At 39.9% G+C, this 18,398-nt stretch overlaps 2 protein-coding genes across 2 annotated transcripts in view; both read right to left on the reverse strand.

The window, feature by feature from the left end:
- The window catches only part of sulf1 (sulfatase 1), a 90,611-nt gene extending 80,201 nt beyond the window's left edge, over nt 1-10,410 (reverse strand). Inside the window, exon 1 of the mRNA XM_060861390.1 lies at nt 10,255-10,410. The gene's annotated coding sequence lies outside the window, so the exon portion shown is untranslated. The remainder of the gene's footprint in view (nt 1-10,254) is intronic.
- Nucleotides 10,411-17,092: 6,682 nt separating this feature from the next.
- Nucleotides 17,093-18,398, reverse strand: part of c25h8orf34 (chromosome 25 C8orf34 homolog) — a 76,026-nt gene continuing 74,720 nt past the window's right edge. Inside the window, exon 15 of the mRNA XM_060861243.1 lies at nt 17,093-18,250. Within this exon, the coding sequence (XP_060717226.1) occupies nt 18,243-18,250 (8 nt within the window). The 3' untranslated portion in view covers nt 17,093-18,242. The remainder of the gene's footprint in view (nt 18,251-18,398) is intronic.

Below are 18,398 nucleotides of genomic sequence, written 5' to 3' on the forward strand. Positions count from 1 at the left end.
TTCATTAGCATAAGCGTTAGTACTTAAACACTTGAAAATTCCCAACTCAAAAATCACACTGCTATATAAACACGTTACGCCTTTAATGTTAGAAACAGATCTGAACAAATCCTAAACGCAGAATTAGACATCTGGATGAATGTGTGCTGGGTTTCCTGGTAAACACCGACTCAATGCACTCCTTACAGACCTTTACTTCGCTTCCTTGTTATATAAAAGGCATATTAGTTAATAACGTTTGTGAAAGGCTTTCAGAGTCGAGCTGAACAATGAGCGGCTATTTTTACTCGCTGAGCTTTACCGAGCGCGGGCACGTCGAGCTGGCTCGCTCCCATCTCTGAATCATGCGACCACGCCAAGCATCAGCTGTACAACCTTTCTATTCCTATTAGGAGCTCTGAAGACGGAAAGACTGCTCTGGTTCACAGAAGAAGAGACTTTTGTGAAAATCCTACAAAGCAGATCAATAATAAAAGGCAGGGTGGTGTTTGCTTTGGCGCCCCGCCCAGGTGAGCTCATTTTAATGACCACAACTAAAGGAGCTGAGGGACATTCACACTCACACCAATAGACCTCCATCGGTGGCGTTTAGGCCGCGTTCGTGTGTTTCTTCCTGTCAAATACAATTCTCTTTAACTCCAAGGGGTTCACACGTCTCTTCAAACACGCTCAGAAAGACAGCGAGGAAAAAAAAAAAGTGAGCCCAACCCATCTGTCCACTGTCGCCCTCATCCATCCGTAGCGCTGAGACATGAGCAAACAATCCACACTCGGAGCCTAGCAACTGACAACACGAAGCAGTAATGAATTCAGGACCAACACTGCGTCCAGAACGTTCAAACACCGCAAGCTGACCAAAGGAACTCAACCCTGAATTCAACCCTGCCCTCAAGACACTGTTAAGAGTTTATATAAGCCGAGCGAGCACAGAGTGTCAATCACGAGTGGCGCGTTCACGTCGGGCACATGGTAGTCATTTAGGTCGAATAAGCTATGTGGGACAAAGGGTCAAACGAATTTAATGGAAAAATTTTCATTACTAGGTTATGGAACAAAAGCAGGAGCAGTAAAGATGGACAGATTTCAGCTTGTTTATACACTGACACAGATACACTAACACGTTACGTTACTGTAGACGTCCGTATCCTGTGTCAGAGGAAGACAACACACACACAACATGGTGCTGGGTTTTAGTGAGATCACCCCTCATTTTAATTCTTTGCTGAAAACAAACAAAAAAAAATCCACCCAATCATCATCCAAACACTTGCAAGTTGCCACTTCTCAATTTAAACTCTACCTCCTGCTGCACTACTCACATCCAAATTGCTGGATTAATTATCTTCACTTGATCCTATTAAACCTCAGTGTTCACCGTGACATCACAACCACACGTTAAGAACATGACTCGACTCAATTGTTTTTTTATCTTAGTGCAAATTATGTGTGTTTTTTATCTATTGCTACACGTGTGTTGGGGAAACGAACAATATCATGGGTTTAAAACATATCAGCAGGTTACTTTACTTTACTAGTTGCAGACGCAAATACGAGGCGGAAACGACGCTGTCGCTGATCTACACAAAACAAACGTGTGGTTATTTATTGTCACCTCACACGTTTGTGTTAATGTTATAATTGTACGTGAATCTCGTTAACTCACAATAATGCAACTTTATTTGACTACATCCAAGAATTTTATGCTTAGAAGCATCAGGAAGCTCCCACAAGGTCCCAACAATGAGGTAAACGCTCACACACTCGCTTTTTGTCAACAAATTTGACTGGAAAGCATCATCATCCCCCAACACACACACACCCCCAAACCTCAGAGAACACCAGCAAAGCAAAGCGATGGGAAAGTTCAACTTCCCAATTGAGCAGCTCTGCTTGGATGGATTGGGCAAATACTGCTTTTGTGTGGCCATCCTCTGACCTCACAGGAAGGGCATTATGGGAAGCCTGGTCCATGCTAAAGCAGAGACGCAGCTGTCCCGTGTTTACTTTGCCCTCCTTTTAGCCCTGAGTATCAATTAGCCCGGCAGTGGATAGAGTGCAATCAGCAGCGGCCTCCGCTCAAATTAATGCCTTCTAATGCCAAAAGTGAGAATTAAAGACATACTTTTAGCCGTCTTATAAAGGAAATGGCTCTCAGATGTGATCCTGCGTCATACAAACAGAGGAAATCTGAGCGCCAAAAAAAAACAAAAAAAAAAAAAACTACTTTCCAAGTATGACGGTCTGCTCATTAAGTTGAGAAATAACGAGCGACACGTTAACAGGAGAAATAATGACACCAGGAGCTGTAAAAATCCTAACAGTGACAGTCAGAGGAAATCGTCAGTAGCAAATCTCTTAGATCTTTGTCACAGCATGCGAGAGACACAGGATGATTATACACAGCTTTCACTGTTAGGGATCAGCGGTCGTAAACAGCCTTCGAGGACGCAGAGCGCTTACTGGCAGAAAGACTAATAGACGATGCCTTTTCCAGGAAGACTGGTTGGACAGAGCCGATCCTAATAGTGGGAAAATTCCCAACTAAAGTGTCATCAGCGAACGCACGAAATCTGAGAGCATGGATTCGGTTTAAGTCATATCGGCTGTGCCCTCTTGTGGAACGCTGCTCCATAGACCACTATATTGAGGGGAAGAAAAAAAAAAAAAGGAAAAAAAGAATTGAGTGTTCAGTCTGGTTTCTGAAAAAAAAAAATATAAAAAAAATAAAAATAAAAATATATAATCAGTCATTTTCTCAGCAAAACGTGACTGGATGATTGGATTAATTCACGTAGGAATTCATATGAAATCTCAAGGGGATGTTGGTGCTGATGAGAACTCGAACTAAAGAATTCAATTCATCCTTAGAGAGCACATCATGTAGTGAAATGCTTTCCGCTCGCCTGCGTCATACAAAATAGAACAAACAAGAATAAAATATGGAATGAAAAAAGTTATAAAATTTGAATAGAATTGCAATACAATTACAAAAAAACAAACAAACCCAGAATTAACAGTTTAGGTAAGAAAGGGAAGTAAACATGTATATAAGGTGTATAAGGTATATAAGATGTAGATCAGTGGTAGAACAGAGTGAATATTGTGATTAAAGTGGGAAATATATGTATTAACTCCAGCATTAAACCTAGTGAGTTTCATGAGTTTGATGGTCTGCTCAGATGCGTGTTCAATCCTGTTGAATGTATGAAAACTAAAGCAAAGAACAAACCGAATTCGCCCTCTGCAAATGATGTTTATATCAACAATTTTTCATTAAAAAAACTAATCTGGGTGGAAAATCCAAATAAAATTGAATAAATACTAATTCAAATAAAAATAATTAAAATTTGAATTGAATTTAAATTAAACAGGATCTCTTTACAAAATCATGCATAAAAAAAAAAAAAACATTTAAATTTTATGTCCAGATTATATCCAGATTTCTGAGACAATGTCCTTTGTTGAAAGCTAACTTCTAGAAATAAAATTTCCCTGATTTTTATTTGAATAGTTTTCATTCCACGCTGATAATATGTAGAGTTTCTCTACAGTTTTATCTTAACAGCACAACTGTTTACGCAAAACCGCAGTAAATCGATCAAATCAATTTTTTACTAAAGCCGACGTTCGCTTTTCCGTATTCAGCCGGTTTATATGTGGGAACAGAAGTGCAGTAGATTAATAAATATTTGCCAAACGAAATGGATTTTCCTGAATGCCGCTTGAATATCTCTTGTGTAAATGCTCCTGTAAATGATTCATCTAGTCTGATAAATGAACAGGTTACCAAGCCACCTTTCATTTGTTAGCTAAATTTCACTTGTTTATGAAACTTTAGACACTAAAAGTCTTGGCTGTCAATTTATTTGCTTTAAAAAGGGGGAAATTGTGCAAATTTCAGGTTTTTGGCTGAACTGTTGAATGTCGAATCCCAAACCTTTTGTTATTTCTCTTGTGCATGAACAAATGATGCAACGAAACACAGCTGGGCAAGAAGACGACGAAGACAAAGAAGAAGCAGAAGAAGCCTGAAAAAAAAAAAAATAAATCAAGAATGAAAGATGAAGACAAAGGAGAAGAAGCCAAAAAAAAAGTGCAAAAACAAAAGTCATCGGTGCTTCAGATCTACAGACCACCAGCGTTCGAACGCAGACGTATTAAATGCCACCCACTAGAAATAAGATGCAACTTGATTCCCAGTATTCGAGTCAGAAATAGATTGGCGTGATCATAAGAGATCTGATACCATTTGCTCGTGTGAGTAGCGCCAACACACAGGACTCATCAGCTTCAATGTTTAATCGTTAAATTCTCATGCTGCATTGAAAACCTCTGGAAGAGGATTCTGCTCTACCTTCTGAAGCAGAACAAGGGGTTAAGAAGCGGCTTTGGATACAAGAAAGATACGACCGGAATAATTTCCATAGAGTTATAGAACGGTTAAGGAAAAAAAAAAAAAATCAGATGGTGGTCTGATGTGCCAAGTAAAGCCTTCAGAGACAATAAATCAAATCAGTGTTGTACGTTGTTTAGTGACACATGAAGCAGAAAATGGGAGTGTGTATTATCACTTTAGTAACCAAACAAATAAAACGGGTTAAGGAAAATTGAGCAAGGCGGGAAGGTCTTATCTCAGGAACGGTATGTCGATAAGAAACCCGTCTTCCACCCACATTCACGGCAGCAACAAACAGTCCGAGTGCCAAACACGTAAAAATTACTCGCCGGTCATGTCCTCACTTGTCTCACACGTTAGTTCATACAAGATTTCTTCGCATCCAGAGCTCCAGATAGCTTTATGAACCAGTCGGTCCCTTGTAAATCCTCTCTAAAAACTACGCCGGCACCTTTAAAAAAAATTCCAGCTGGACTCGACCGGTCGCTTGGCCTCCTTCTCAAGGGCTAATTGCGAGTTCAGCCTTGATGAGTCCAGTTTGGGAAAGCAACATTAGACCCGTGTATATTTACACTGGTGCTACACGTCTCAAGTCATTTCTTGCTCAGACCTCGAGGTACTTTCTCCAATGGGTTTGGACATCTGGGGGTTTTTTTTCCCGAGGCTCGGATGACTCGCTGAAGAGTTTGACGAGGTCAAGCGGCGTATAAACATAGCCGTCCGAGTAATCCACGTCCAAATAAATCAAAATAGTGAATGAAACACTCATCTGCGTGACTCTGTAGAGAGGGGACCTTTCAGACAGCTGTTTTTGACATCTCATTTGCGAGGGAATAAAAGGCCGGAAAGCAGACGTGCAGCCAACGAGCGCTTTTTATGACTCGTTTTGTCAATCGTTAAGAAATTCACTTCGATTGGTTTCGGGGAGCTGTTTTTAACAATAGACACAGTCGCAAAGCAGCTGGACAGAAATTCACATGTGGGAAAACAAGCCAAGGGGTAACAGCTGCAAGATGATGAACAGACCTTCAGAGATTCAAAGAGGAACCTGTTCTTTTTGAGGTGATGCCTGAAAGTAGGATTATAAATCCGTCCATCTCCTAGAGGCTAAACAAGGTAGCAGGGAACATGGAGTCTATAAACAGGGACTCGGGGCACAATGTTGGGGACACCCTGGACAGGTTGCCAACCCGTCTCAGGACACAACTGCGCACACACACACAATCAGGTCCAGCTCCATTAGTTGAACTTTTGGTTCTGCTCCAAAGGCTACTTCAAGTTTCCAAAGTGATGTGATACCAAAACTCATTCCATTAATTATTATACATTAAGCCATTGCTGGAAATTTAAATTCACTTGCTCATAACATCGCCAAAACAGATTAAAGCACACTGTTGCTCTTTGTCCTGCCGGTAGCCAGTACGGAAACAGCTGAGACACGTCCGGCGTGGACAGTGTGCAGGCTTGATGCTTGCTTACCCAATGCATCCGGTGTGGATTCAGGGGAAGAGAAAACGTCAAGCCGTACAGTGATGTTGAAAGGATGCTCAAGATTATGAATAGGACTCATGGGTTAAGCACAGGATAGTCATGTCAACACCTGCAGCATCCAGATGAGACTATTCACATGCTTCAAGGGTGAGACTTGGGCATAAATTGAGATTTTAGGAAGAGCGATCTTCAGGATGTCTTACTATATACGGGACCACCCACGACGAGTCACGAGCACCGAAGCTCGAGCAAAGCATAATGGAGAAATCCTAACTGCTAACTTGAAAAGAATAGCTGTTAAGAAAAGCTTCATGAGGTCATCTCTGAAGACTCATCTGTTAAAACTGGGTAAGGGATCAGCTGTTAATGAAGCCGTTTCAGAATGGGAAAAGATCTAGCATCCTGTCAGCATCAGGAGAAACTGAGATCAGACTTTTGGCTTGTAGTGAGGAAAAGGCAGAGCTGTGTGACGTTTGGTGGTCACACGGCAGCCGTTAATCCGAGCGCTCTCGTTTCCTGACCTCATGCGCTCGGTTCCACTCCCTTCTCTCAGGAGCTATCGTTCACACACACACACATACACACACAGACACACACACACACACATCTGGCCGGGACTGAGGAGACATGTCAGACGCTGCAGGTGCAGGCCAGCTGAAAACACTTGCAAGCCCCCCACTGAAAATTAATTGCCAGTTTCACAATTGAGTCGTCGTGTGCTTCGTGGTAATCGCCTTGGCAAATCACAAAGCCTGGTTTGAATAAGAAACTAAGAGGAGTGAAAGGATATCCTCTCCCTGAGGGATGATTAAAAAGAGAACACGTTGGTCCGTCACACCCAGCGTCGGCGGCTGCGTTATCGTGCACAGCCCCGACTAATGAGACTTTGGAGAACAATCATAAGGAGAACTCGTGCTGTGTATCAACATCAGGACAAAGTAAGACTCGAGTTCTGGGACAAACAGCAGAAATTTCCGCAAACCTCAACATGGAAAATGGAGTTGCTGTCAGTGGATCATGTTCCACCAGTGACCTAAGACAATTAGAACGATTTATTTGCTGAACTGTAGGATGGAAAGGTGGGACGCGTGATGGAAATCCAAATAGGCCGCATTCACACGAGCAACTGGCTTGAAAAGTTTAAAAACCACAAGGTTTTTTTTTCCTCTTTTCTCCCAAACTGACCGTATCTTTGGCAGTTTAACAGCCACTGTGAAAAGATCTCCGTTTTGAAAAGATTTTGCTTGTCATGCTTCATCTATCATCTAATTGTAACTTCAGTCTGAGGCAATGACAGATTAAACCTCTTTGTTAAGCTTCATAATAGTGTTTTACTCATTAATTTCAGCACACTTTTATTTCCTGGTGTTATATAACTCACGGTAAACCACTATGAATAACACACTGGAACAAACATCTGGAAGGTGATGTGCTGGTTTTGAGGATCAAACAGACACACAAACGCTCATCACGGACAAGTGGTTTAGTGTTTATCATGAGTTCCTAATTTTCTCTGCAACTCCTGAGTAGATGCTATTTTGAACAAAGCTGCCACATGTTACTAAAAAAAAAAACTTTTCTTTGCCAAACAGTATTAATACCAGGTACCACATTATTACAGACTTGGTTTCTATTTCTGCCTCAATCAAGTGAAACTTTACCCGCTTTACCTATAACGGTTGAAACCCCACAGAACCAATGTACGTGAAGAACATTGCTGAAATTTCCCCAAGATCCTCATCACTAGGTTTTAGTTTGAGAGACAGATCGAGATGAGTGTAGAACTCGACTAGAAACTGCGAGGAAGCCTGAAAAACCTGCCACAGAATTACACGGTTTACAACAGCTGCGTTTTTGTCCCCTCACTCTCATCACACACAAACATTCATCCAGCCACAAACTCTCACACACACACACACAAAGACAACATACACCAACAGAAGCAGGAACAACCAATAAAAACACCCACTAAAGCACAAGCATGCAAACAAAATCACACAATAAGACAAACCTCAACAAACACATGCACACAAAAAATGCATTCACAAAACACAAAAACAGACAATTTGGATACACAAAATGGAGACACAAACACATAAAAGCCCCCAACCACTCACACACACACAAAGAAAAATAAACACATTTATACAATCACACAAGTACATGTTCACATATACAAACACAGCCCTGTAGAGCATCCTTGCACACCATACATTGGTCAGACACCACAGCCATAAACCCACACCATTGAGTTCACACTGAGTACTTGCCATAATATGCGCACACACACAGAGTTGGAAAGGGGGAAACAATTCCCTGGCCTGACAACTGTGTAAAAAAAAGAAAGCATTGAGGATGTTTTTGCACGCATTTTGACCTTTTCCTCGGTTTGGAAGAAGTTCTGGCTTCAAATCTACATTTCCTGGAATAAACAGTCTAAGTGTGTTCTGATCCTGAGCAGGTTCACACACTCAAAGACATGGCAGAGTGATTGCTCACACTCATCAGGTGAAGCACTCTTTCCAAAACACTTCCTTATAAAAGCGAAAAGACTGGCAAAACAGGACCCCTGGAAAAGTCTCCACGCATTGTTCTAACTAATGGCTTATCTGCAGAACACTCAAACGAATGGCTCTAAGTGCAGCGATCCCAGGCGGTTTATTTATCCGAGTAACTCTGCTTCGCTTATTCATTTCTCATAAAAGCTTCCATGATTTGCAGTCTTCACAATCAGTTTCTCAGGATAACACCAAAAACCGCCAGAGCCGTTTCCCAGTCCTCTTGCTGTACCATCAAACACACAATGACTAAGAAATTCTGGTAAATCGCTTGCAAGAGGTCACGCAACAACGTCTGGGGAAACGTTATGCAAGGCGTGTTTATAAAAAGTTTCTCAGCACGTCAGTAGAAGTGAAAAAAGAACCCATCCTTCCAAATAGAGCAGAAAGCAGAGCTCATCGTGGATGAGACCAGAAGGCACTGTGAAATGCCTACGCTTGTGTTTAGAACTTCGAAAGGGTCTTCGTGTGTTCTGCAATATAAAAACACATTAAAATCCCTGTCAAATTCTCAAATCTGATTGGTCCGTAGGCAGTGTTTCGTATTCAGTAACAGCAGCTCTGATTGCAAAATCATTGTGACATATTCGCGGCGTGATCTCTACCTCCGGTTTCCATAGTAACAAACCATTCACAGGGCCTTGGAGGTCCCTTATGTGTAATTTGGCAAAATCTTTGATTAAACAATTATTTCATTTTATTCGGTCAGGAGGTTTTCCACCACTTGAGAGTCTTCAGAAAAGGAGTTTTCCTTAAGTACATTTATTAAAAAAAAAGAAAGAAAAAAAATGTTGGTGATGGAACAACTGATATATATATATATATCGTTGCTGTCGGGCGGAAACCTCGTATGTCTAAATTTGGTCAGTTTCATATTTTTTCACATATCGAATGAAGTCCCCACGTGGGTCTGTTATTTTTACAAGTTATTAACCAATCTAAAGTCTTGAAAATAGCTTGAGCGCAAATCTCATAACTCCATTGGACACTTCAACTGTCCACCTCTTCCTCACTCCGCGGGAGAGCTTCGCGGCATATTTCTCCTCAAGAAGAGTCGCAACGAATCAACACGTCTTCTGAGGTAAATGTCTTCAAAACACTGGGCTCAAAGAAAAAAAAAATCTTGACCCCTGCTAGTTCTGGTGCTCGTCTGAGGACAGGAATTTAGTGCAAGACAATCCACTGCAACGCGGACTAAACCCTGTGCACTGCAGATAAGGTACGGCGTTTTTTTAATTTCCTCAAAAATAACGGTTTTGGAGATACGAGGATTCCGCCTGACAGCGACGATATATATATAGCTATATATTAGTTTATAGCTTCTATAATCTACCTGATAACAGGAACTAACTTCCATGGCATAGGAAGTATGTGGTTTTGTTCATTAATAAACAAAAAATTGGCAGAGTTCTGTAGTGGAAGTGAAGTAAAACACCATCAATTATTTTTCAACAGCACAACACTTTTTTTTTAATACCTTAATTAGCAATTTAATTAAGATTGCATCTTTTATTTATTTATTTAATTTTTTTTTTTCTACAAATGAAGCCAAATATTTGTTCTTATTTTGTCTTTGTATTTCCTTGTATCTTAATTCAGATAAAAGTTTGTTTGCAATTTACTTTAATGTAAAAATAATAATAATAATAATAATAATAAAATATATAAATATAAATATTAAAAAACATTTAAATTATAGAGTTGGGAGGGAAAAAAAACTTATTTAAAAGATGTATATATAGAACAGCTTTTAAAGCTGACTGTGCACTAAAGATATAGCTAATTGAGTTAAAGTGTTGTATCACTTACCTGCTTAAACAGACCCATTAATGCCTTAATGAGTTTAATGAGAGCTTTGTGGTGAGTTTGTAGCCTACAGCTAACAAAAAAAAAACCAAACTAACTATATTTAACTTCTTTCATTAAAACCACCTCACTGGAGCTTGCTGAAGTTTTCTATTGATTTGTTTCTCTCTCTCTCTCTCTTTCTCTCTCTCTGCTTTCGTCTGGGTTAATTTGGGTTGAGGTAATTAGTGGAAAGAGGCTATTTTCGAGACATTCATTAGCATCATTAGGTGCGCCTCATAAATTTCCTACTTCCGGGTAGGAAGTCGGAAAGACGATGTCCTGAGAGGATGTAAAGTGTTCAAGAGCGCCCTCTAAGCTCCACACAACACCACATCTCTTACCCAAAACCCCAAAAACTGTCATGAAAGAAAACTGTCCACAAATGTAAAAGAAATAATCCGTCAGTCTTTTATCTGCTTTCTTCTGCACCAGAGATGCAGTCTGATTATATTTTGAGCTTGGTTTTTGTCTTCGAGCGCCCATGTAAACATCCTGTTTCGTCCGTGTAGCGCTGTAGGCAAAGTCACTTAGTAATTAGTTCAACATGAATTCAAATTGAGGGATATTTGCATGATGAATGATCCAATTTAATAAGACCATTAAGGCTGAATTACAGACCCCACAGCAGTACCACAATGCAAAACAAACGAGCGCTTGTTTGCGCTGTTTTTGTCAGTGAGATTACGAGCTGAAGAGATCTACAGTGTGCCTGGTTTCATTCAGTAAGCTTAGTGACAGAAATTTTATTAGTAGTGATGGAAGTAAAGATGACGGATCTTTCTTTAGCCCCAGTAGAAGTGTATTATCTCTGTCCAAACCCACAGACTGCTTTAGTAAACAGTATGTCAAAGCAGATTGGTGTGTATCTTGACAAGTACAAGATATATTCAGTACATTTAAGAAGACAAAAAAGGTTTTTTGTCACATTATGCATTTTCTCATCTAGGAGAGAAAAATACAACTCGTTAGAATTCAGCTTTCCTTATAAACTCAAGTTTTATGAAACTCATGCATGTATCCCTACTGTTCCCCCAGGTCTAGGCGGATATTTGTGAAGTTTTTCTACAATTGGAGCAATTGTAGGTTACTAAATGACTTGAAGATGACATTTACATTATGAAACTTTGCGCATGACGTAATCTATCTATCTATCTATCTATCTATCTATCTATCAGCAGTGGTTCAAGCCCCAGCTCTGCCAATAATCCACTCATGTAAACACAAAGGAGTTTAAACATAAAGGAATATTAAGCAAAAATTATAACGACACTTTCTCGAAACAAATTTATTTAATTCTATTTCTTAAAACCTAAACGTTATAGAAGCTGTATTAAAAGCACCATGACCCTGACCAAGCTGTTATGGAAGAATATCCGAAAAAATAATAATAAATAAAATCAGAAGCAGGATCCCACGATTGGGTCTCAAGCCACATCTTTCGAATCTAGAGAGTAGCAGATGCTCTAGGAATTCATAAAAGCTTAATTAATATTTCTATACAATATATACAAATATACCTTCAAATATACAGTATATAGAATTTTTATTTTGATTTGTTTCTTTATTTTTTTTCTTATATAAAAACTTTTATTGAACAACTTTTAAATAGCTAAGAACCTTTTACAATACAAAGAAACTGTTGAAGAAGCATGTTATGAATAGAACATCAGGGTCGAAGTGATGACGGATCTCCAGCTGGTTCCTGAGCTCCATTTGTTGACAAACGTCTGCTGTTCTACGTGCTGTTTTCGGACGTTTACACATGCCGTGGGTTTAACTCAGATACAAACCTTGCCGTCTTCTCAGTACATCACGTTAGCCAGTCCAGTGATGCATCTGTAATCATCCCAGGCCAAATTCATCATTTTATTCTGTCAGGTTTGTTGGGAAATGAGAACAGTTCTAGAAATGAGAACTTTTCAGAGACCAGACTTTAGTTTCTGAATCACATGGCATGGTTTAAAACATCTGCTTGGAAGTTTTGCTGCATTCGCCAACCATTAAGAAAAGTCCAGAAAGCTTCGACTGAAAGGGCGTTTCATGAAGCAGGTGAAATCGATCGTTCCCCACGCCATCATTAGAGCTGGGTTTGACCCTGAAGAGCTAGGCTTAACAGCGCACACTGTGGATTCATGATGCAGAACGGGGCCAACAGGTCACGTGCACACCTTCAAAGCATAACTCGTAAGTTTATACGTGCATTATGTCCGGATTAACATGACAGAGTTCAGCAATAAATACAGAGGCCAGGCAAGTCAGCTGACTGCAAAAATGGTGCTCTGTGTCTCTGCGCTGATCTTGGGTGTGGTTGGCCTGTGGTCTTTAAAAGGATTCCTCTTAGATTTACTACAGAGACAGAGAGAGAGAAAGTGAGTTAAAAAGAGGACGGATCAATAGGAGGTTAGATATTGAATTTGAAAGAGATTATCAGCATTAAAATCATTTTGGAGAATAATAAGCAGAAGTTTGAGAGGATCTCGAGCCAGCTATTAGCATTCAATTCAATTCCATTCCATTTTGGACATTGTCTCAAAGCAGCTTTACAGAACATAAGAAATATAGTACAAAAAGTTTAAGATTGGGGGGCACGGTGGCTTAGTGGTTAGCACGTACGCCTCACACCTCCAGGTTTGGGGGTTCGATTCCCGCCTCCGCCTTGTGTGTGTGGAGTTTGCATGTTCTCCCCGTGCCTCGGGGGTTTCCTCCGGGTACTCCGGTTTCCTCCCCCGGTCCAAAGACACGCATGGTAGGTTGATTGGCATCTCTGGAAAATTGTGTGAGTGCGTGAGTGAATGAGAGTGTGTGTGTGCCCTGCAGTGGGTTGGCACTCCGTCCAGGGTGTATCCTGCCTTGATGCCCGATGACGCCTGAGATAGGCACAGGCTCCCCGTGACCCGAGGTAGTTCGGATAAGCGGTAGAAGATGAATGAATGAATGAATGAAGTTTAAGATTAATATTGTACTTATATATAAATGTGTTTGCATTTATTCCCAATGAACAAGTCTGAGGTAACTGAACCTCATCCTCACTTTGGGTGACACTGGAGGGTGTGTTTATGAATTATTATAAACACCGGAGAGTGTTATTATGAATAATGTCCTTTCTACAGTCAGATACACTTCGACAATTCTGTATTAATTAGGGTGTTGTTGTCCTCGAGGACCACATGGAGTTGGGATCTCCTTTTTGAATGTCCAAAATCTTCATGAAGCAGAATCCAACCGGAGCTGGTACAATCTCTCAATAGAAACATGTAATATCAGAATTGGCATGCTTGCTAATGCTTCAGATATTAGCAATACAGCTGTTGGAATTGAGCCTTAGCTATGTGTTTTGTTTTGGTGAGAGAGGCCACTAACCTACAGTAATGGTGTCTTTTTCTTTTGTAAATGTTTCTTTTATGTTTGCACTCATTCATTTATCTTCATTAAGTGCTTTTAAGTGCATTTATCTTTATTAAGTGCATGCCATGGATCACTAGTACATCACAGGGCACCATTGACACCTAGGGTCCATTTAGAACAGCTAATCAACCTACAGACATTGTTTAAGGAGTTAAGAGAAAACTGAAGGAAACATACGGAGAACATCAACATAGACAACTCGCTGCTTTTTCTTTCTTTAACAAAACGTAAGAGTTTATACATTTTTATATTGACGTCAGAAGTTTATGAGTGTTGGTGCTTTGACCTCCTCAGCACAGGAAACCGTTTAAATCACATACGCCGAGTGTTGTTCTGGATAAATCTAGAACTATCCCCATTATACTCAATCTTTGCTTGCAATCAGAGCCAAAGTCATATATTCAACTCAGAAGAAAGCAATAAAAGTATTAACTTCCATGGAGATGAACTGAAAATAACATCTAGCCTTTTCTGTTCCCTTAAAACAGGAATATGATGCTTCAGAGTAAAGCAAAGAGAAGCAGTAAATCAGCGACTTGTTAGAATGGCACACATGCAAACAGTTACGACTAATAACGCCAATCCAAAGGGAGGTATGTTCTCCTAACCCCCGAACCGTATCCGTCATTCCTAACACCAGTCTAAACATTCTGAGGGAAATACCTGAATGAGATGGTACGCATACCACACTTAATAAAATTTTCTTTTTTTAACACAGGAGACTGATGATCGTTCAATCACAGCCGTTTTTCATAACCCCGTTTTTGGAAAAGCAGACACACCGAGGCTTCTCAAAACCCACATCCTGCTTAAAAGCTGTGTTAGGGTTTGGAGAAGGCCGGCATGGTAGGATGCTGGCACAAGCCTGGTGATCTCACACTCCTGTCTGAATTAATGGGTCTGCCTTCAAAAATGAGCACCAAGCTGCTGTTTGGTCCGTCGGTCCATCATGAGGTCATTTGCACACACCCCGGTTATATTATATTAGATTATATTAGATTAGATTTATGAGCAATTATCCAAACGATGAAAAAGAACAGCGATGGAGCCTGGTGGGATTCGTTCCTTGGAGAGGTTTAGAAGTTTCGGTAAATCTTATCACGTTCAGAGGAAGGTACTGTAATGTACATCCAGCTGATTTCCGTTTACTTAAGGCCATGCTGACCTTTCCAAGAAAAGCCAAGATCATTACAACTCGAAGAACTTTAGGCACGAAATAAGAGCTGCTGAAATCTCAATAGCGTCAGCTCTGAAAACAACATCTGTCAGGTCGATGGAGAAACCGTGGGGTTTAACTGACTCTAAAGAGGAGTAAAACTTCCAGAGTATACAGTGAATGTCACACGAATGTGTGATTGTTGTAAAATATGTCAGCGGTGGTGGAGACTGGGTTAAAGACCAAGTGTGAATTGGATTCCATTCAGATACCAACAAATCTTTTCCACTGAAATTCTTGCCCAGAAACAAAACAGCTGGACGCTCATGTTTCCCCGAACCGAATACTTTTAAACAGATTAAACAAATTTACAGCCTATTTAGGAACAGCACCAAGTTCAGAGGTGTAGCTTGATCAAGGATATTATCAATATCAGGTCCTTTTCGAAAAATGGAATTTATTTGATATGTTTCAAAAATACTAAGAAAGGAGAATAAGTTTTCTTCCCCTTTTAGTTCCTGACTTTAATGCTGCCATGGTAACAACTAGAGGTGTTGTCATTTTATAGCTGTTTTCATTGAAATGTGTCTCGCCACAGCAAATGAACTACATTTTATGACAACTGACCAATATAGAAATAGGTGGTGCAAAAGTTTACACACCCTGGGGCAATGTCCGGGTCAACATGTGATACAGATCGCTGTTGCTGCAAACAGGTATTTAAAAATTGTGCATAAACGTGCACAAACGGTGCCATTACAGCATTGTGAAACAGAATGTATAACAGAAATTATGAACAATAACCTTCACTTGAACTCAGAGGCCCAAATCCTTAAAAAACAGCCCCAGAACATTATCTTACTGCTGGACCAGCGCGTTCTGGTAGGTAATGTTCTCTAGCATCTGGCAGAGTTGTCCGTTAGACTCCCAGACAGTAATCCATCACTCCAGAGAACACATTTCCGTGTTTCACACTACTTGTAGTCTTAAATTTTAAGCTTGTGTGCAGCTGCTTGGCCACGAAAACAATTGTACACATTTTAATAGAGCATGAAAAATATAAATATACAGATATTTGACACAAAACACAAAATTTGCATGAATACTGGTTATACTAGTTAGGTTTTTGTTGTGTTATCAGCATGTTGCCTCTGGTTGGCCCCTGAGGGCCCTTGACCCCGAGTTGTATAAAATGAGATAAAATTTAAGTCACAGGTGCGTAAACAAATTTGCAAATCACTTGAAAAGACACAAGAATGAATTTGGAATTCATTTGAAACCCAAACCCTGAAGATGTTGCTTCCAGATTCACTCTGTAGTAAGTGACGCAGAAGAAGACAAGTGATCTGGACACATTACACACCTTTACCTCTTTGTGGCTGAGCTGTTGTTGCTTGTAGATTCTTCTGGTTTGCAATAATAGCACTTCAAAGAAACTGGGTTCTTTATTAAGACTCATTCTAATGCCAGCGTCTCCGGTGGCATCCCCAGAAACCTTTAATAAGGGTGGCCAGAGGAGGCCACAGCCAATCTTGGGGTGGAACTAACGACGAGATGGAGAGGGGGAGGGGCAGTGAAACAGCTACTCTGGTGGCGCCAATCAATCTACAATCTTTTTGGTGGCTGCAGCGTGTGCTTCATTTTATTTATTTATTTATTTATTTATTTATTTATTTATTTATTTTTCACTTCATGAACTATTGTGAATTTTCATTATGTATTCAAATTCAAATTCATACTAGGGTTGGCCAAAGGGGTGGCCAGAGTTTATACAGGGGTGGCCGTGGCCACCACTGGCCACCCCTTTGGGGGCGCCCCTGAGCGTCTCTCTACGTAGACATCTCTATGCGTTATATATCCACAGTATGCTCGATTTTACTCATCGGTTAGCAGTGGGTGTCCCTGAAACACCTGAATCCGTCTTTAGTAGGGGTTTGTACATACGTTTAGACAAAATAATACTACTTTTTAGATACTATCATTTCTATATCTTATCTATTTATTCTCCTACTTCAGTTTTCCACCATATCTTCCTTATAGACCATCTACGTCCTATTTTATTCATTGATTGAGTCTTCAAAACACTTTTGTACGTCCTTCTGGATAAAGGCGTCTGCCAATTGCTGTGAATGTTAATGACAGTGTATGTGACAAGTAAAATTGTAATTCAAATATACAGTATATAGTAAATCCCATAACAAAATAAAAATAAAAAAAAAACACAGGACAAGACACGGAACCATATAAATCAGTTTAATTTGCATCATACAAGGTGTAGCAGGCTATATACCTAGTGCATCATTGGTACAAAATAACAATTCTTGTTCTACACGTTACATTTGTCATTCGTTGTAGGAAGAGTGCTTGCTGAGTTGGTCATCCAGGGCAGTGATACAAGATATAGCCTCTTTTACACTGTACGATTCTGTCACGAGATGCTGGACGAGAAGAATCTTCTATCTCAAAGGAAGTTTCTCTAGCTATAGAACCGCAATTAAGGAAAACGTCAACGCCCGGCGTACGTGGTCAAGCTGAGCTGAGCGAGGCTTGAGTGGAAAAACAGAAACAGTCTTCAAAGTGAGCTTGAGGTAATAAAGATGTGTTTTTCCATTAGCATAAGCATGTTGTACGCTTCGACGCTGCTACTACTGTATTTGTACTGTAGCTATCCGTTGATGCATAAAAGTCACTTTTAAAGAAGATTCGATGAGGCGGTCACTCTGTAAGGTTCTACTCAAACATTTCAAACATACGTTTATTTGTCACCTGCCTTCAGATGCACTGACACTAAATGTGCCACACCGAGTTCACCAATTTTTTTTTTAATGATGTGTATTTTTTGTCTACGGCGATAAAATCGGGCTGAAAATCTTATAACGTAACAACGTAAACCCGGCTTAAGGGTGCTTCTCTACTGTACCAAGCTTTAACATTCACATATCTACTGTATCTAACGCTGCCAAACATGGCTGCCATTTCCTTTACTGAAAAGGGTTATCAAAAAATACCTTTTTTTTTTTTTTTTTTAAATCAGTTGGCACATAAAATCTTTTACATAACTTCAATGCAAGGCCATGTGTCGAGAATTTTCCCATAATTCAGTAATGGGAAGCATGCTAAAAAAAAAAAAAACAAGGCAAAAGAAATCAAACACAGCAGATAGACAGCATTCTTCAACATCAACACTCAACATTTCAAGTATTTGTACTTTAGCATACAGATGTGCCAGGTTCTAAGAAATATTAACCTCTGTGGAAAAAAGTACACAATCCCTTTTTTTTTAAATAGGAATTATAAAAAATAAGTCTCTCTCTGGCTTATTCACAATGCTCAAAATGCCCGTTTGGATTGCATAAATATGATTGGGTCTCTGTTTGCCGTTGACACGTTATAAGCCTGTAAAAAAAACAAAAAAAAAAAACAGTCAAAAGCCATTAGTTATTTGGAGATCGGCTTCATTCAAACACAACCACTAATAAGAATAATGACTGTGGTATTGACCACAAACACACCCATTAATATTGAAACATGCCAAAGATAAACA

Source organism: Tachysurus vachellii, chromosome 25, assembly GCF_030014155.1.
Source record: "Tachysurus vachellii isolate PV-2020 chromosome 25, HZAU_Pvac_v1, whole genome shotgun sequence".
NCBI lineage: Eukaryota > Metazoa > Chordata > Actinopteri > Siluriformes > Bagridae > Tachysurus > Tachysurus vachellii.